This window comes from Ochotona princeps, chromosome 1 (assembly GCF_030435755.1).
Source record: "Ochotona princeps isolate mOchPri1 chromosome 1, mOchPri1.hap1, whole genome shotgun sequence".
Taxonomy (NCBI): domain Eukaryota; kingdom Metazoa; phylum Chordata; class Mammalia; order Lagomorpha; family Ochotonidae; genus Ochotona; species Ochotona princeps.
Window position 1 is genome coordinate 60379962 of NC_080832.1, and position 21384 is coordinate 60401345.

General features: G+C 38.7%; 1 protein-coding gene across 1 annotated transcript in view; it reads left to right on the top strand.

Moving 5' to 3' along the window:
- Window positions 1-17437, top strand: part of ASCC3 (activating signal cointegrator 1 complex subunit 3) — a 312984-nt gene extending 295547 nt beyond the window's left edge. The window contains exons 38-42 of the mRNA XM_058660479.1: window positions 9321-9472; window positions 11108-11246; window positions 14300-14509; window positions 16521-16696; window positions 16792-17437. Coding sequence (XP_058516462.1) covers window positions 9321-9472; window positions 11108-11246; window positions 14300-14509; window positions 16521-16696; window positions 16792-16927 — 813 coding nt within the window. The 3' untranslated portion in view covers window positions 16928-17437. The remainder of the gene's footprint in view (window positions 1-9320; window positions 9473-11107; window positions 11247-14299; window positions 14510-16520; window positions 16697-16791) is intronic.
- Window positions 17438-21384: the final 3947 nt, after the last annotated feature.

The following is a 21384-nucleotide window of genomic DNA, read 5'->3' on the forward strand; positions in this document are numbered from 1 at the left end:
TTGCAGGGCAGGTTTGAAAGAAGCAAATTCTTTGAACTTTTCTTTACTGTGTAAGAATTCTGTTTCATTTTCAAAGACAAAAGAAAGCTTTGGTGGATATGTTATCCTAGGCCAACAATTTTTTTCTTTTAAAATCTGGAATATATCACTCATTCTCTTCTTGCCTGTAGAGTTTCCTGTGAGAGATCTCCTGTAGCTTGACACTCTTTTATATGTCAATTGATTTTTTTCACATGCACATTTCAGGATCTTTTCCTTATGTTCAATTGAAGAGACTTGATAATCATGTGTCTTGGTGAAGATCACTTTTGATCAAGCCTGTTGGGAGTTCTGTTCCCCTCCTGGATCTTGTTTTGCAATTCTTTCTCCAGATTAGGGAAATTTTCCTTTATTAGTTCATTAAATATATTTGCAAACTCAGCTTCTCTTCCTGCAGCTTCTGGGACTCCCAAAACTCTTATATTTGGCCTCTTAATAGTGTCTTTCTATTCTTGAATACTTTTTTTTGGCCTGATCCAGCTCTGCTTCCAGCTTTTTGTTTGCTTCCCCCTGGTGACAGGAAATATCTTTCAATTCTGAGATTCTTTCTTCTGCTTGCTTCATTCTATTTTGGAGACTCTCCACTGTACTTGTAATTTGCTCTGCTGTGTTCTTGATTTCTGATATATCAGCCTTGAGTTGCTTTATTGCTTCCTTAAATTCTTTGAACTCTTGCATGTGCTTCTCATTTTTGATCAGAAACTTTAAAATGAGTTTTATGGATTCTGTGTCCCCCATTTTTTCGATATCTTTCTCAGTTAATTCTGAGGTTGGCATAGGGTTTTGCTCCTTTGCAGGGGAGTTTTTGGTAATATTCATTGTGCCCTTGTCTCTTCTTTTGTTCTTGGTCATTGTACTTCTGGTTAGCAGAGTCTTCTCCTTGGGGCAGGTTTCTAAGCTGTGTCTCCCACAGGTCTACAATGTGATTTTACTTATTGCGGTTGGTACACAGCTCTTTGCCTGCAGCCACTTGTGCCACAACCTCCAGCGAGTTCCAGGTCTGGGTTCTTATGTTAGATTTCCACCATGGTCTCCACAGCCCCAGCTCCTGGCTCACCGCTCTGCTCCTCCTGTGATACCGTGCTGAGGCTGCACCGTTGTCTCTGCAACCTTTCTCCCCCTTTCAGTTGGAGCAGGTCCCAGAATTAGAGAGACACAAGGTGTCCTATATAATTAGGTTGTTGGTGGTACTGATTTTGTCGGAAACCATTGAACGTTAGGTCTGGGTGCCACATGGACCTATTTTGACCAGTGCACTGCCACAGTTGGTATTATTTTCCCGTGGGACCAGTACAATCCACAGAATTCAGTGAGTTCTTCTGAGCTCAGCACATGCACAGTTCACAGTTGTCCCCTGCAGTCCTAAAGCTATTGCCACAGTGTGCAAAATGACACCTGACATGCCACTACTAGAATTCTTGATCTGCTGGCCATCAGGTCTGAGGGCTACCCAGACCTGTCTTTGGTAGAACCTGTAGAAATGCCATGTTGATGCAGTTCACTGAGTCAGAAATGAGTTCACTCCCAGCTCAGCGTATGCTCAGTCCTTTCCCTTGCCTTTGTCTCCTTACGCAAAATGGCACCCAATTCAGCTCTAGGAGGCTGACTGGGCTGTGAAATCCACACTGTTCTGGCACTGCCTGTCTGGGATCTGCTGCTCTGTCTGTGCTCCTGGTCAAATCAAACAGACCAGTAGGACGGACAGTTCTTTGTCTGGCTTTACCTCCCAAGCTCCCAGTGAAAGTCCCTTCCCACCTGGTTGCTGGTGGAGTCCAGATCGCTGTTAGCTGAATGCTGCTGGAGTATCAGTCACTACAACACCACACCATTGTGTCCGCTGCTTTCCTGTGTCTGTCAGTCTCCAGGTGCCCCTCTGTTGTTGTTCTGTCTTTTCCTATTTCCTGAAATATGTCCTGTCTGTTTCATCCTGATTAAATGTTTCTCCGTCCGCTTAAACATGTCCTTACTCTTTTCCACCATCTTGATTTGCCAGATTTTCCAAAGAATTACTGAAGATAGTATAGAGTTCACATACATGCTGGGCTTAGTGTTCACAATTAATAAACCTACATTGATAATTTGTTATTAACTTGTAGGCTTGTTGTAAAATCCATCCTTACTCAGAATTCTTTATATATACTTGATATACGTTTTCTATTTCAGAATATTATTCATGATATTTCTTTGCCTTTGTTTTTAAGATTCATTTTATCTATTTTTTAGGCAAAGTGACAGAGCGAAGAGGAGATAGAGAAAGAGATCTCGCATCTGCTGATTCACTCCCCAAATGGCTGCAACAGCGGGGAGTGGGCCAATCCAAAGCCAGGAGCCAGGGACTCATTCCCATTCGTCCATATGGGTGACAAGAACCCAGGCCTTTGAGCCATAATCCATTGCCTCTCAGATGCATTAACAAGAACAGGTTGTAGCATAGAGTAGCCAGGAGAACTCCGATATGGCTTGTAGGTCTCCCCAGCAGGGCCATAGCACCCAAGGCTACATTATTGAGTCTTCATTGTCCCCTTAGGAGCTTCCTGACTAGGACAGTTTGTCACACTTTCCTTGTTTTGGATGATCTTTTCATGGTATGTTGGCATTCTCTTGACATTCCATTAATAACCTGATCTTTATAAATTAATTCCTTTTTTTCCAGTCAGGACTATATAGATCTCTTTATTTTAAACTCATCATGGTGTATTACATAGTAACATTATCTGCTATTTCTGCCTGTGATTTTCATGGGCTTATTTCAGTTCCCATACTCTCAGTAGATATGATAAAGTGATATGGGGGAAAGGAGAAAATATTGAAGAGGGAGAAGGAGAAACGAAGAAAGAAAGGAAGGTACGAGTCTATAAAATGCTCAGAAAGGAGTAAATAGGCCAAAGTATCTGGCTCGTTATGTATGCAAACCTGATAACATTGATGATTAAATTGACAAATGTAACTGAAATTTACATTTTAGGGGAAAGTTGAAAATAATGAATCGTAAAGGTGGATATTATTATTTACCTGATACTATCCTATATTATGTATGTTTATTTTTTTTTTCTTTCATTGGTCAAAGGCCAATGATTTAATTTAGTCAAGGTAGTCAGTGTTCATATTTCACCCTTGGGTTATTTAAATCCAAAATTCACTCAAGTTTCAAGTGATAAACACAAGAAGAGTAGATGTTGCTATGTAGTAATAATTCAGTTATCGGTTAAAATTCTTATAAGTGTATAAATTTCTTATAACTTAGGTTAAAGCACAGGTGTTTGGCACAGCAGTTAATATGCTTCTTCAAACACCAGCCTTCCATATCAAAGTGTCCAGGTTTGAGTCCCAACTCTAATTCTTGGTCTAGCTTAGTCTAGTTTCCTGATAATGGTCTCAAGAGTTGGATCTCTGTCTCCATTTAGAAGACTGAGGTTAAATCCTGGGCTGCTAGCCACAGCTTTGCCCAGTCCCAGCTGTTGTGGTTGTTGGAGCAGTGAATTGGTTGTTGGAAGATCTCTGTCTGCCTGCCTTTCAAGCAGAAAAAGAAAATAAATAAAAATCATAACTCTTACTGTTGAAATTCATTCACAGAGATTATAATCAATTAAGCACCTAATAATTATATCTAGGTTTTCTATTTCTCTGACATGTATGGAACCAAAAAGCAAGATGTAAGCCACCTCACATAGCAGAGGAAAATACTCATGCTTGCCACATACTGATATTAAATCAGAGCTATTTGTCAGTATTTTATAATGTCTTTACTACTGTACAAATATGACCATCAATTATGTATACATTGCCTACACATAATGCCTAATTATTACTCAATGTTAGGAACTTTTCACAATAATTGCATGAGATTGACATCGTTGATAGAAAATATATAAGGAGAGATGAGAGGCTTAAAGTGCTAGCTTTATTAAGTAAAGTCTGCAATTGTAGAAGTATTTCTAGACTTGGATAAAACTGTCCTTGTCAGATATTTACACTACTATGAAAAAGTGGTTGAATTTAATGTTGAGAACAGCCTGCTGTGCAAAGGGAGTTCTAGAAATTGGTTGAGAATTTTAGTTGTATGCAAGTCATAAATCATGCCTCAGAATTTGAATTGCAGCTGTTCCCCCTACTATGCCACCCTGAACATGTTTGTTTATCTGTCTAAGCCACATTGTCTTCTTCATCTGTAAAATCAGTTTAAATTCAATAAATTAAATGAATAAACCAATAAAATAAATTAAATGGATTATATGTAATATATACAAAATAAACTATTAAAAATAAATAAATTCAAAAAATGGCTAGTCAGAAATTTCACAAATAGGGATATTTAAGGAATGTTCATTTTAATCACTATTACTGCATCATTCCCTTGACAGTACATTAGAAGCTTTCCCCCTTCATCTGTTTCTTTCTTTCCAGATCTCATTTCCAAGTCAGGTTACTCATTTCAGTTCTTTTGGCTTCTCATTTTGTCCCCAGAATTTTTAAGTCTGCAGCTGTGGCCACAGCACTCTCTCCAGAGCTCTTTTTCACCTCTCACCTCTCACAGTAGCATCTCAGTCAAAATGTGCTTAAAGTCGGACTCATGACCTCCTTTTCGTAGTCTTCAATACACGATAATCCTACTCTTTCTGTTAATTATGTCATGGTCTTAATTATAATATGATTTTATAAATGAATACAGTGCGAGAAATTATATTTCTCTTCTGTCACAGTCGAGATGATGACGAATTCTGATTCAGCAATCAGTTGAAATTGTTATCACTTTAGAAGAACACAGGCTCATGCAAGGTCGACCCTCATGCATTTCTCTTTACATTCCCAATCTTTCTAGCTTTGTGGGGTAGTGTGGGTAACAAGTAAGTAAAGAAGGCTTAAGTTTTGCCTAATGTTTATGGTAACCTGCTAAAGAATATCTAGGATTGTGTCTCTTATTTCATTCCCTTCACATTAGTCCCTCTCTGGCCTGGACCTCTGAACAGTAGCACAGTCTTAGGCACTTAATAAGCAACCCTGAATTCTCCAGTTTCACTTAGGCTACAGGATTGTCTACCTGCGTGTCCTAACGAACCATTCTGTCCATCCCATACATTTGCTGCCAATCTTATATACCCTGTCCCTCAAGACTCTTAAACAATCTGGAGTCAAATTTGATCTCAAAAGGACCATAAGAAATCCCTGTTAAAACGATCGGGTTGTTGTGTTGTTGTTTTCATCTCATTTGTGGAACTCAAAAGTAGTTTCCATTTTTTACTGTCTAAAGTGTTGCATGCAATGTATTAGGCATCTCACATAGTACATTAATCTTATTTTGCCCTTCGCTAAATGAGAAGCCTACATTAAGTAAAAGTAAATGTTTTTCCCAAATTTACCCATTGTAAATGGGACAAAATTAGGATTCTAATTCATGTCCATCTGACATCAAAGCTTTTTTGCCTTTTCACTTATGCTGCTTCTGATAGATGTGTAGTAAATTAGGCAGCAGCATGCTATTATAAACACCTTAATTGGATTTTTATCTGTCTTCTGCATAAGTATTTCTTGAGTTCATTGTGCTTAGAGCTGGAGTTAGAAAATCAATTCCAGATCCTTGCTTTCCAGGAACCATAGTTTAAGGAACAGATGTGGAAAAGATTCACAAATAGATAATGGCAGGATGTACCAAGAGCTGTGGAGGAGCTGGCATTGTGGTATAGTGGGAAAAGCCATCTCCTGCAATGCTGGCATTCCTTATCAGCACCAGTTCATTTCCCAGGTACTCCACTTCCCATTCAGCTGCCTGCCAGTGCACCCACATGGGAGTCCTGGATGAAGTTCCTAGCTCCTGGCTTCAGCTGTGGCCTACCCCTTGGTGTTAGCATCACTAGAGAAGTAACAGAAAAATCTCTCCATTCTCCCTCTGTAACTCTTTCAAATACATAAGTAAGCCTTAAAAAGAGAGAGAGATAGAGAGAGCGAGCAGTGGAAACATGAAAACCACCAACCTCCATCAGAAGTCTTCACAGTATTAACAGCATTTAAACTAAAATTGAAAGATGAATAGGCATCCTGGGTGGATGAGGTGGAAGGAATACTGTTTGTAAAATAAAGAAAATTAAGAACAAGGGTAAATGTGGGAAAATGTCAGTATTTTTTATGCTTTTGTTCAAAGGTAAAGGTAGCAGGACACATAACAAGGAACAGAAAGGTCACAGCAAGTTGACAGTCATTGCGGAACTGCTAGTTTTTGTCTTCCACACAAAATCAACACTGAAGAAATTTAAACAGGAAAATAGCATGACGAGTCTTACCACTTAAAAAACTCATTTGGTGGGCTTGGCACGATAGCATGATGGTTAAAGTCCTCACCTTGCACGCGCCAGGGTCCCATATAGGCGCTGGTTCTAATCCCAGCAACCCCGCTTCCCATCCAGCTCCCTACTTGTGGCCTGGGAAAGCAGTTGAGGATGGCCCAAAGCCTTGCGACTCTGCACCCACGTGGGAGACCTGGAAGAGGCTCTTGACTCCTGGCTTCGGACTGGCGCAGCACCTGCTGTTGCGGTCACTTGGGGAGTGGGTCATTGGACAGAAGATCTTTCCTCTCTCTTTCTCTCTGTATATCTGACTTTACAATAAAAATAAATAAATCTTTTTTAAAAAACTCATTTGGTGATAAGACAGATTGAAGTAAGGTAGATGAGAATGACAATAAGAAATAAATATTCTAGGACAGAGATTGGGTAGGACTGCACTACAACAGCGGGCCAGAGGGAGCAGGGTGACAGGGAGTGAGCAAAGACATGGCGCAGCATTGGTTCACCCTGTAGAGTACACACAGAGCCTTCTCCCCTCTCATGTTCTTGATCTCCCTACTTGTTTTTCTCTAAATTAAGGCAGGATAAGTAATAGTTTCCAATTTCTGATAGGGCTTTTCATTGTCTTCATATAAGCACTTACTTTTCATGAGTGTGATTTTGGAGTTTCACATCTGGATCATACAGCAAAAAATCATGGAGAGCTCTCATAAATTTTATGAAATCTTTCAACTTCATCATGAAAACTTCAAAGTTAAGAACATGTGGTTCATACATCCCATTCTTCTCGTGTGCTTTTGTTCTGGAATTTATTTCAGTCAAGTTGTAATGTAAAAGCACAAGTAGAATGGCCATGATTATTCCACAGTACAAATTTTAACATCATCATGATAGTGTGTTAATTATGATTATGCATTCCTCTTTTCCCTTTTCCCATGGCAGGACCCAGGAGCTGTAACTTACGAACTTCTTCTTTCTTTTCTTTTTTTCTAATTGGTTTCTGAGTAGCATTCTTCATGTCTTGCTTATCTCATACACTTCAAAGGAAAAGGGCATTACTCAGCTTTGCAGGGGAAATGGAGGACTATAAATTGGTTTTCCCTGGACTTACATATATTCATATGTACACATACATTCGTATATATACACGTAAGTCTAAATATTAAGCCAACATTCAATTTCTGCTGAAGACCAATATGAACATGTTATCACAAATGGCACCCAAAAAGTTTGATCTATTTCCCTCTAATATATGCAGATTGATCATAAATAAATTTGCCCAGGTGTCTTTTAAAGTATTTTATTGGTTTTGAATGTAACTGTTTGGTAACATAGAGTAAGAAAATCAAAGGTAAGAGGGAAAACACACATATATTAATTAGTACTAAGCAATACAGCAAATTATACTAACATTGTAATGTTTTAAAATTATTTTGAAAAGCTTACTTATAGGGCCTGGTGTTGTAGATGCAAATTAAACCTGTGCCTGCAACGCTGGCATCCCATATGATCACCAGTTTAAAAGTTCCAGCTGTTGCACTTCTGATCCAGCTACCTGATAATGCACTTGGGGAAGAAGGGAAAGGTAGTCCACATGCTTGGGTCCATAATACCCATGTGGGAGACGTGGAATTTCACACTCCTGGCTTCAGCCTGGCCCAACCCCGGCCAGAGCTGCAACAACCACTTGGGGAGTGAACCATGAGATGGAAAATAGCTTTCTCTTGCATTCACTTGTTCACTGTCTCTGTAACTCTGCCTTTCAGGTAAATTAAATAACTTTCTAAATAAATAAAATTGAAGTTTTAAAAATTATATTTTATATTAAAAATGTCTACTGTCAGTGAAATAGTAAAGCAGAATTTTAAGCATTTTCTGAAATTACCTTCACGTCCTCATTGTCCAAAACCAGACAGTCCTACAACTATATAAAATATCTGCCTAAGATCATCATATTAACTTGGGTGTCTATAAGTCGGCATTTTCCAGAATCTAATTTAATTGAAATAGCTTTGCCTGTGTAAACTTGTCCTCTGTTTAAAGAAGCTTTCAGTGTTTAGTTTTGCCTTAAGCAAATGCAGCCTTTGTTTGTCCATAAAACATTAGATTAAATGTATACGCTAATATGAATAGCTTTTCATTGTGCCACATGCTCTGCTGGCAGTTGCCCCTTTGCTAGTGTGTGGTGTATGACCGACTGTCACTGGAAATCAGGGCTAGTAATATTAGCCTGATCTTAAAGGAAAACTTTATCGTTTTTTGGCAATAAAGTCTCCCATCTCCTTACCATTATTGATTTTACATTTATATATCTTGGATGTATTCTTTACATGCAGCTGGTACTGTTCCTGAAACTGTGTTAAATAAGTACTTGCCCCAAAAAGTACACTGAATGTTTATCTTTTATTATCATTTGCCACTGTGATCTAAGTATCTTGGCTGCTGCAAAATAGGTTAGCATTCAGCCCTTTGTAAGAATTAGTAGATGATGAATGCTTCAGGAGGTTTAGCGTGTCTTCTCCAATTCAGCTACGTTTTTGTTTTTTTGTTTTGTTTCATTTTGGAAAGGCAGATTTACAGAGAGAAGGAGAAACAGAGAGAAAGCTCTTCCATCCACTGGTTCACACTCTAAGTGGCCACAATGGCCAGAGCTTAGCTGATCCAGAGGCAGGAGGCAAGAGCCTCTTCCTGGTCTCCCCTGAGGGTGCAGGGTTGCAAGGCTTTGGGCCATCCTTTTCTGCTTTCCCGGGTCACAGCCTGGGAGGTGGATGGGAAGTGAAGCTGCCCATGTGGGGTCCAAGCACATGCAAGGCAATGACTTGAGCCACTAGGCTATGAACCGAGACCTCAACTGCATTTCATTTCCTTATTTCTATCTTGATGAAGTCATTTAGAGATAGAATGCTTGGTTTATGTTTGTTTCTTGTAAAACTAACATTAAATTTCCGAAGGAGAGAGCAAGTGTTACAGTAGTCTTATAATGTGTATCTTTTCCCTGTTCAGGCAATGCTGGATGTGGCTGCAAACCAGGGCTGGTTGGTGACTGCCCTGAATATAACCAATCTGGTTCAAATGGTGATCCAGGGTCGATGGTTAAAAGACTCTTCCCTTCTCACATTACCAAACATAGAACAGCACCATCTTCACCTTTTCAGGTAAAGTTATGTTAATTTTTGATGTAATTATTCCCCTATGTTTTGATAATAGGAAATTAAAAGATGAATTTTATTATTCTAGTTTTTATTTCAAATAAAAGTCTTTTCTTAAATGTGTGGTCCAATAGAATTGTGTTGTGTTTAGATTCCTCACAGTGAAAATGCTTCTGTTCCCAGTAGAGAAACATGATTTTGTGACATAACATGCTGTCACCTTACTATTATTGGAATTTCGTCATTGATCCCAAGCTGATTCAGTATTCATTTTAACCTTCTCCTATGTAAATTGCCTTTGATTTGCAGCATTGAATACATTTCTGTTTTTAACTACATTTATTCCTTTACAACACCAGCCTTGATTTAATAATGTTATTGTTTAAGTGTTTTGTGATCTAAAGCAAAGTCAGTTTGTCAGTTTCTGTTGTTATAAAACAGTTTGAAGGATCTAAAATCCATTGCCAAAATCAAAATGAAAAACTGATTATTTATATCTGTTGGGAGCTCAAAATACAAGCTACTAGATTATTTACCCCACATGTATGGTCTTTTAGACATAGGCGCAAACATTATAGCAATGAAACCAGCAGTGTGTATTATTAGTGAAGTGTACAGCAGTTAAATGAAAATCTTTCACGCTGTTATTTTACACCATTTAAAAGATACTTTGCAGCTGAAATATTAGCTCACCATCATGTAGACAAACAGAGCAGTATGCTGGAGCCCACCATCACTCACTCTGTGTGCTCCATAGCTGGATGTAGCAGTTCTTTGAGGTATCTAAATGGAGACACCAACAAGAACCACAGGCACACCTAGAGCTGCCCTCCGTGTGATTCAAGTGGCTGAGTTCCAGGACAGTCGTCTGGAGCTGAGTGTCTACCATAAGATGTCCTTGAGAAAGTCAGGGACGCTGGGAGCAGATGGTGTGGAAGGACTGGCAGATAGCTCATGTGCGTCTGCAACTCAAGTTTCAGGAACCCTTCCAGTACTGGGATAAACCTTATGGGAGTGGGATTTCAGCAGTGAAGAAGGCGCTTTAAGGTTCTTCCCCACGCTGCACGCAGGTTTGTCATGGAAGCTGCTTGGGGCCTAAGAGATTTGGTTCAGGTTTCCTGTCACCTTTAACACTAGTGTGTTAATGTGACTTCAGTTCTGTTTTTTCTTTTTGTAATAGGATTTAGGTAGCCTGTGTTACTGAAATCTGGCATAGCAAGTGCTATAAAGCTCCAAAAAAATTCCAAAAATTGTACTTTTAAAATTTTATGTTCCCACTACTTTACAGTATAAAACTTTGTTCAGGTAAATGTGGTAATGATATTTGCCAGCATTCGTGAAAGACATGTGAGGGCTCCAGATCACTACTTTGTCCACACAGAAGCGTTAGTTCTATGGAAAGAGACGTTATCTGTGAACCCTGAGAATTGTTGGCCTCACGCATGATTTATGCGAAACATGATAGCTGTGCCACCCAGGACTGATAGCTTAGGCAGTGGTGGCTCATTGTTAAAGTTTAAACATGATGTCTTTTAAAAAGTGATTATCTTATTATTTTTATTAATTACATAAACCACCACTGTCAGAAAATCATTTGTGTTATGAGAAAAATCTTTGGTTGGTATTGGTGTTGTTTAATAGGAAATGGAACAAGGGCCCACACAGTAAGTGTCCCACCTCCATTGAGTGCCTTCCTGAGCTGATCCATGCCTGTGGGGGGAAAGATCATGTATTCAGCAACATGGTGGAAAGTGAGCTACATGCTGCAAAAACAAAGCAGGTGAGTACACCTGTTCCAAGGTTTGATTGAAGACTGCTTTAACCTGTCTGGACACTTATATCAGGACTTTTCTGACTTATAGAGCACTAGGGTTTGGAGTCAGTGTCACCTGGGTGTACATTCTTTCTGCCATTTGCTAACCATGATTATGAGCATGAAGACATTGACTGTCTGAGGAACTTCTTATGAAGTTAAGCACAATATGTAAGATGCCTTAAGCAGTTTATGACAGAATGTAAAGTCTATAAATGATACTAGAAATAATGACAGTAATAGTAATTAAGACTAAAAGAGAGATTGCTAGAAGATGTGCCAGTATTAATACTATTAAGCTGTTGAAGGCCTCCTGCAGGCTGTGCATCTATGTTACCTATGTATGTTACTTCCTCCATTCAAGGTCATTTTTATTTTTTATGCTTAGATGTATTTTCTTGCAATTCCATCAACTTCCTACTTAATGCCTCCTTATTTTAATCAAATAAATTCCTTGTGTGTGAACTGTGTGAGCTATATAGGAAAATAAGTCTATATTTTGAAAAACAGCATGAATCATCTCTTCAGTCTTTGGGAAGGCCAAAAAAAAAAAGTGACTGAACATTGCCAGAAATGTTTGGCTCTAGGCTTTTAAGTCTTAAGCAGTTTTACCCTAAACATGTCAAAGTAAATGTTCAGGATTTATAGCATAATTAACATGTTAACTTGCAAATTCAGGTATTAATGAAACTTCTAAACCATGCCTTTCTTTTTCTCAGTGAAACTTATTTTTAACAAGACTTAGAAAAAGTATAACAAGCTTATTGTCAGATTGTTCAGTTTCTGTTAAGCCCATAGTTGGCACAAAAATTATTTAAATATTCATAATAAGTGCCTACCTTTCTAACTAAATTACCATCAAAATTATGAATAAAAACAATATCTTTAAATCAAAGCAAGACTTATGTTAGCGACAACAAATGTCCAGCATAACATACATTGACTTCTGGCCAAGTTTTAGATGTGATGAAAAATTAGAACATTGTTATAATTAGTTCAGGGAAAACTCAGAAGTAAACTTACTTAATTTATTTGCATAAATTGCCATTCTGTTATCTTTAAAACCAAATGCAAATTGGCTCTGTCTGATATGATGATGGTTATTTGGCTCAAAAGTGCTTCAATTTGCAGAGCAATCTGGTGTCGGCTCTGCAGTGAGGCGATCCCAGGTAACATACAAATCCTGAATTATTCCAGAAATTAGTATGTTTAAAGCATCAATTTAAGTGCTAATTGCAGTAGTAATGAGAAAAAGCAGTACGACTGTGAGATTTGCATCTCCTACCCCATCAGTATGCCTGGAACGGCTGCTGACTGGCAGAGGATTTCGCTGCTAATTAAATAATTGTATGCATGGCAGTGCTCTTGCCTGATTCAATAGATGAAGATTAATCCTCAGATAAATATGTTTGGCTGGTATTGAAATGTCTTAGCAGTTTCTTTAAAAATAGCTCATGTTTTATATAAATAAATGTATAAATATACTCAATAAATATATGTGTACATATTTTTTAATTGAAAAATAACATTCTACAAAGAAGATTGCATAAATATAAAAGCTATATATGACTTTTGGGGACTTTTGGCATACTAATAGCAGAAAACATCATGTTGGTAACTAATTTAGCGCTACAAGTGAAAAAACATGAAGTCTTGTTTCAGGTGATAAACGTTACTTGTATTGTCTCAAAAAGTTAAATGCCTCACAGAAACTGTATTTTTGGTGTCCACTTAGCCACTTTTCCATGCTGGCCAGTCTACAAGTACATCAAGTGGTACAGCATCCATACTCAGTGGCATTCAGTTCTAGGAGATCCTTTGCTTGTAGTATATTCTGTGGCTTAACCATTTCAAAATATAGTTCCAGGCATAATTCGAGATTAACATGACAGGTTTACAGGATTGGAGTTGGACTGAAAAATCTGCCTCACATTTGTGGTTTTTTTTTTTTTAATTTCTAAAAGTAGTTTGGTTCATTAGTACTGTTTCATTCGGGTCAGGTTATACTCTATGGCCTTTGCAACAGGAAATCAAGGTATAAGAAAACTTACAGCAGATATTAAAGAAATAAAAAATACCCATGTAGTTTTGTTGTTGTTGTTTACACTTAAGATGTGTCAACTGTTAGGCCAACATATGGAGACATTTTCTTGACTGATGATATTACAACCTAATTATAAATGTTAGAGAATACTACTCAGTTGTAAATCTAAGTGGCTTATTCTGTTATGATCTTTCTACTGGTAAGCAGTTAGTATTTTAATACTGATTTCCCATAAATATCATTCAGTTTAAAGAGCAAGGATAAAACTGGAAAAATATTTTCTACTCTTTAATGTATGCCATTTTAATTGGCATTATCAACATAATGAAGCCAAAATATGTTTGCCTCCAGAAAGAAACCTAGCCTTACAAGATTCCTTGTAATATATAGACATATAGACATTCACCTTTCAGAATGACGATTTTAACAGTGTGGATGTCTTTTATAATTTGTGGTCAATGTATAATACCAACATGAAGAATTACATTGTTATTTTTTTAGGTTGCCTTTGTATCACCCAAGTAATGCTGTCTGCTCTAGAAGTTATAGAAGTATGACAATAGATGCTTCTCTGAAACAGAGTAGTTCATCAAAAAACTCTTTTATACTCATTATTTTTTAATATAGCTAATGACCTTTCAATATCAGGAGTGATTTCCAGTAAAGTATTACAAGTTTAGATACTGAAAATATTTTTTTAGTTGTTTCTAAAGCAACTTTTGAAACTTTAAGTTTAATGTGCATTATTGTACACACATACGCATGAATACAAGAAAAACTTGGGAAATCTGAACAAGATCAGTGGAGGTATCAATGTTAATATCCTGGCTGTAATATTGTAGTCTCGTTTTAAAAATGCTCTGCCTAAGGAGAAAGTTAGTAAATGGTCCATAGTATTTCTCTTTATAATTTTTTGCAACTGCATTGAATTCAGAGTTATTCCTTCGTTGATAACCCCCCCTTTTTTTAAATTTAGGCATGGAATTTCTTATCTCGCTTGCCAGTTATAGATGTTAGTATAAGTGTTAAAGGCTCATGGGATGGCTTAGTTGAAGGACATAATGAACTCTCCGTCTCAAATCTGACTACGGACAAACGAGATGACAACAAATGGATCAAGTTGCAGGCTGATCAGGAGTATGTGCTTCAAGTCAGCTTGCAGAGAGTCCACTTTGGGTTCTACAAGGTATGGTGTTTGGTTTCTATTCTCACATTTTATTTCATACCAAATACCAGCATGCACCACCACACATTTCTTTTGTATTACGAATGTATCCGTGTCATTCATGAATCCTGCTTTCTCAACTGTCCTTAAGCGACGAAAGTCAGTCTTTTGACATTAGTCGGTTCTCCTCATATGCTGTTTTCAATACTCCAAGAATATCTACCATACTACTAATACTGATTGCAAAATGTGATCAACAGACTCAGTCCAGCAGATTTTCCTGGAGTGTCTCATAACTTGACAGATTCTTGACCCACCCCCCGGTCAAGATTAGCTGAATCGGAACCTCATGGAAAATGGTCTCAAAATCTAAGCTTTATGTAGCATCCAAATTGTTTATAAAGATATTAAAATTGGAAACTAGGTAGGTATTTTACCATTTAGCTCCCTAGATTTGAATAAGATGCTAGGGATTTTGAGCTCAGTTGCCACCTTGGCCAGCTTCTTCCGTCATCATAGGACAAATAAAACTTTGTCAATATTAATATAAGCCCAGAGTGTACAATACTTTTGTTTTAAATTACTATGGTGTATTCTGTTGCCTCTGACACCAAAATTAATTATTTGGTTCTCTAAGACTGTTAGTGCACAGCATGTACACAGATTAGTTTTTAGTACTTTAGTAATTGAAATAAGAAAAACATTGTCTTTTCAGCCCAGTGTATTCAGGGCTTTCTCGTGTCTAGAATAAGCCCTTAGAGGTGAAATTGTGTTTTATTAACAGCCCCTCTTTTCACATACGAAGTGACCAACAACTTAAAAGTCCACACTTACGATATCCTTTCATTGTTGTTCTTTCAAGCTTCACATCATGATTTTTTTTATTTTAAATTTTGAATTTTATGGTACAATTCTGTAGAGCCATGATTTCTAATTCTGAAAATCAGTCAGTGTACAGATGAACTGGTTGACCTAAGGCAGCATTTCAGAGGAGTAAATGTGAACATTTTTAGCTGGGTTAATGTTTTCTAACAACGCCCCCCCAAAAAAACAAAAATGTTAATGGTCATAAAGGTAAAATGGGAAAAAATGAGTTTTTTAACCATAATGTTCTAAGAATATAGATTTAGTCATTTCACAGAAGATCAGTATTTTCTTTCTAAATGATATGAAGATGTAACATTACTATGTGACCCTTCTTTGAGAACACTGCAAGTTGAATATCTGTCTAAAACACTGAGTGACTGATTTAGAGCACATCATTAATACTCCATTTTATGCCATAAAGTTTTTTCCATAAGGAATCACTGAAGTAATATTGGCATTTGTAAAATTCAATCTAAAATAACCTTCAAGTGCTATCGTTATACCTAATCTTAGATTGTGTTGATTTATATGTTTTACACATTGGTTGGTTTCCCATTCTTAAGAGGCAGGACTGTTTAATTTTACCACGTCAGAATATGTTCTTTTTTTCTAAATGTTTTATTCTAGATTAGTGAAAGGTATCTATTGGCATTGGTATCATTATCTTGAGATCTAGCGTCTAGGTTGCCTTTGTTTCCGTCAGCATCAGTTCCTTTCAGATAAGGCTTCGGAAGATTTGGTTAACATGGCTTATCTTAGTTGTTCATCTGCAAAAAATACATTAACAATAAGTTAATGTACAAATTGATGTCCACATTTAGAGCTTCTATTCTAGCTGAGTCAAAATTTTGATTGCTAGTACCCAGAAACTGGTGTCTACAACGTATCCTGAAAATCTTAAAGTAAAAACCTGTCAAACCAGAAAGGGAAGAAAATTTGAAATTGATAGATACACCCTAAGGTATAGATCTATGGCCTTCAAGAAATACAACATAGCCTTTTAACTACAACCAAGTTGTATAGCAAGTTTAAACATTATACTAATGTTTTATTCTTTGCTCTGGCTTACAGGTAAGGAAAGAGATCTGTGCAATAACCCCTCGGTTTCCCAAATCCAAAGATGAAGGATGTATTCTAATATTTTGTTCTTTGTTCTGGTTTCCAGGGGAGGCAAGAGACCTGTGCAGTAACCCCTCGATTTCCCAAATCCAAAGATGAAGGATGGTTTTTAATATTAGGAGAAGTAGATAAGAGAGAACTTATTGTTTTAAAAAGAGTAGGATATATACGAAATCGTCATGTGGCTTCCCTTTCATTTTATACACCTGAAACGCCTGGAAGGTAAGCAAGCATAATTTTAACAAGAGTGCTACCAGAATTGAGTGCGATTGAGTAGAAAGACAGATTTATATTTTTGCTCAACTATTTTATTCTAGGTATATCTTTACACTGTATCTCATGAGTGACTGCTACCTTGGCCTGGACCAACAATATGATATTTATCTGCACGTCACAGAAGCAAATCACACTACACAGGTCAACGCAGAGGTCACTGATGCCTTCATTGAGTGAAGCACCCTGACCCAACGGATCGATTTAAAAGAAGTATTTAACAAGTATGGCTCTTTAGCCGTCTAGACAAAGTCCAGTTACTTCATGTTTGCCTTGACAGAATCAACTTCTAACCTTGTAGACATACAACATGTTGGCATTTACTGCAGTATTGACTCCAGCAACACAAAGTTAGATGCAGTGGCCTTTTAACAAACGTTGCCTTTTATAATGTTGTCTTCGTGGGTTTCTTGATACTGTAAAATGGATAAGTATGTAGGACAATCTCTTAATTTGTGTATATTTGAGACAATATCCAGAAATTTTCCATCAAATCTCACAAGATGCTGTTTACATGAATGTTAGTTTGGGTTTTTTGTTTTGTTTTGTTTTGTTTTTTTAAGTAAAACTGCCATGAGGTCTGATAATGTCATGCTCTTAATTCTGCAGTGTAAAATATGTGAGATAAATCTGCAAGGTGATTCACTATATATCTTGATAGCAAAAATTATACTTTGATCTCATTTAGAAGCAGTTTGAAGAATTTCTTAGAGTCATAAATGTTAATAATATATGGCATAAAGTTATGGAACCCAGTGATGATGAAACAAGAAAACAGAATATACTGATCTTGAAAACTACATTTACTACAACTGGTGCAAATAAAATATGCAGAGTTCCACTTGAAAACAAGCTAACTCAGTTTTTTTTTCCTGACTTCCTTTCTTTTATAAACCTCCTTATGCTTGTTTCCCTTCTACTTTGAGACTATTTCCATTGTCTTTCTGATAGATTTCTTTATGCAAGAAAACAAGCATAATATAATTTGTGCTGTAGATCTGGGGGTCGGACAAGCAGGGCATAGTAGCTCCAAAATGTGTAAATTGGTAATGGAACGGAATGTACTGGGCAGGACTGAGCAAAGCTTTGCCTACAAGCAAAACTAGAAACCAGCATGGAGCACAGGTAATACCAAGCTAGGCTCTTGCACCTACTAGTCCTCAGAGCAACCACGGGCAGGTGTATGATTTACAGCTAGGAACAGGCCCATCGGGGAGGTAAGGGGACACCCTAACTGGGTTGAGGTTCCCACCAAGGGGCGCATGTGCTGGAATGGGGGCTGCGTTCTATCTAGGAAACAGTTGTAGTCACCCGAGGCACTAGTGTGGGCTGGGATTGGATGCACCAGGCCGGTTCAGATCCCAACACCATCTGGTGTCATGGAGAACCAGGGTAGATGTGGGACTGACTAGGCTGGGTCTCAATCCCCTACTGAGCCATGTGTGAGCTGTAAGTGGGTATGGACGAGCCATGGCCGGGCTGAAACATCCAACAACAAGAACCAGAATGGGGTGAAAGCCAGCCAGGAAAAGCCACTGTTCCTGCTAGGACAGGAGGTGAACTGAGTAGGGTTGGCTCAAGGACCCCCTGGCAAACGCAAAATCTGGCATTGGGAGGGGTTCTGATGGAGGAGCCTGGGCAACTCCTCTGGCAGGACACAGTCCCTGCAGGTAAACGCAAGAAGCATGATAGGAAACAGCCCAGAATAGGCCATGGAAAATTTCCCACTGGCACACATTCAGTATGGGTCAGGAGCAGACCAGGCTGAATCAGTTCATGTCATCCAATGGCAAATCCGATCACCAGAACAGAGGGTGGGATGAGCCGGGTTTGGTTGCGACAAAACCAGTACACATTATGGAATGCCAGGGCATGGTTGCCTGTACTGGATATGAATGCAGCACCCAACCAGCACACGTGAGATCCAGGAAGGGAGGGGCAGAGCTGGCACGGGGATTAAGGGGCTGGTCCCCTCACCAGACAGCTACTCCCACTGGAGAGCGTGGGCTGGGATAGACAGGCCAGACTAAGCAAGGCTACAACACCTGTGCGCTGCATGTGGACTAGATCAGGGAAAAGACAGGCTGGGCTGATTATTCCTGCTGGTGCAAGCATAAATTAGAGTGGGTGAGGAATGTTTGGGCTTGGCCACAGCATCAGCTGGCAGAAGCTGGCACTGGGGACTAATTCTGTCAAGTCAAATCACAGAACCACCTAAAGAGTGCATAAACTGGGACAGAGAGACCTGGGAGGGAAAAAGTGGGTTCCCCCTTCTTGGGTCACTATTCCCATGGGAAGGCATGAAAACTAGGACGGGCTGGGATGGCTAGATAGAGAGGCACTCAACAACATCTGTGAGGGCTGGATAGTTGAGTTGGTTAGATAGAACTAAGCTTAAATACCCAGTGACAAGTACATGAGCCAAATGGGATGAGGGACAGACTGGTCTTCTGCTACACATACTGGCAAACCAGGGTAGGGGACAGGCCTGGTGGGGGTTATTGTGGGTCGCCCCAACTAGGCTGCAGCTACCACTGGTTGATGTAAGGGCCGAACCAGACTGGGCTGCAACACCCATTGGTTCCAGCGCAACTCGGGACTGAAAACAGAACCAACCCAGCAATTGAAACCACCAGCTGATCGGGGTGATGGACTGTGCCGGGCCCTGTGCTTTCTAGAACATGCAATAAACTAGTCTGGGAATACCTCAAAGTTTCTTTGGAGATCTCCCCAATCGAACTGCTGGACTCAGAACTCTAGCCAAGAAAAGACAGAAGACAGAACAGGTCAATCATTCATCTCAGCAATATGTTGGCAGCGAAATACTGGGCAAACGGAGACTTTATGATGGACCATATCAATCAGTGGACCACCTCATCGAGCAAAACTGGCAGCGGTTCATAACTGGAGAACTATTAAAACCACTTGAGCAAATATCTCAGAGCATGCCCCATATCTGGGACTTGGGGTGGGTGGGAAAACGGGTGGAGATTCTCCCTCAATATCCCCCTTTACCTCAGATACATGATGAAAACAATATGAACATAATAGTATTACCCACTTCCCTATCCCCCTGAACCTTTTTTTTTGTTCTTTAACATAATTAACTATGTAAAGATTGTCAACAACAATACAATAAAATAGATTAAAAAAATATATATATATATATATAATTTGTGCTGTGGCATGTACAGATACAATCATCTTCTCCCAGACATACCTGAAACAAACGCAAGGTTCAAATGGTGTATAGGTTTTTCCACTATGAATCAGGAAATTTATCTTTATCTAAACAAGTTACGTCTGGAGGGGGGACTTATGAAAGTAGGTACTTGCATCCCTGCCACCAACATGGAAGACCCAGATGGAATTTCTGGCCTCTGACTTGGGTCAAGCCCAACCCCAGATGTCATGTCTCTGTCTCTCTCTCTCTTTCTGTGTGTGTGCGTGTGTGTGTGTGTTTTCTTCATCATTCTGGCTTCCACATAAATAACTTTAAAAGAAAGAAGGGGGAACAGTGTGCAGGCTAATTCCCCACCTTTAGTGCCAGCATCCCACATGGGTGCCAGTTTGTGTCGCAGCTGCTCTACTTCTGACCCAGCTCACTAATATGCCTGGGAAAGCAGCACAGGATGGCTCAAGTCCTTGGGCCCTTGTACCCATGTGGGAGACCTGGAAGAAGCTATTGACTCCTGGCTTTGGACTGGCCCAGTTCCAGTTGTGGGATCCATTTGGAGAGTGAACCAGCAGATGAAAGATTTCTCTGTGTGTATGTATGTATCTCCTCTCTGTAAATCTGCCTTTCAGGTAAAGATAAAACTATAAAACATAAAAGATTATATACTGAGATTATATACAGACATCAATTACCAGTCTGTACAGAAGTTTGAAGCAGCCCTTGGGAAGTGGGAGAGCAGCTTCACCAATAATGTATATACACAGGACTTCAAATAATAAAGAAAAATTTTGTTACGCCTGTCAAAGAGAAAAAATACTGTGAAAAATTAGAATAATTTTAAGATTGTAACTTTTTTTTCTGAATAAGCCACATAGGACACTAGTAAGGCAAAGTGTTCTCAATTGTAAAAGTTAGTCTTATCCTGCAAATTTGCATTCATGTTAAGTATGTCTTGGAACATATGCCAACATAATCAGATTAGTACTATCTTCAATCTGTCAAACATTAACTTTCCATCGCATATATAGTAGCCAAGAATTTCAGTAGGTTTAAAAAATGATTCCAAGTCTTGAATATTTAGAGTGTTTCTTTGTCTTAAAATTTATGAAGGGAGTCTTGTTTTTGTAGAGATAGGTATTATGCTAAATATTTCAGTGGGTGGATTATAAAGCTCTGCCATAGCTGGAGTAAGCACGTTCTGCTTCATCTCTGTCCATGTATCTCCAGGCTCACTGCTGCATCACACTATTCTGATTTCATGGCTTACTATTTTGTAGTCCTCAGGGGTTTTGGCAACCCAAAATTATTGGAGTAGCAGTCAGATGTTTTTTGAGCCACTAGCTGACTACACTGATAGCCACGTGATTCAGGGTATTCTGTTCTCAGAGTTGCCTCATGAGAAAAGAAGTGCATAATTGTAGGGCCAGCAGCATGGTTCAGTTGGCTAATCCTTTGCCTG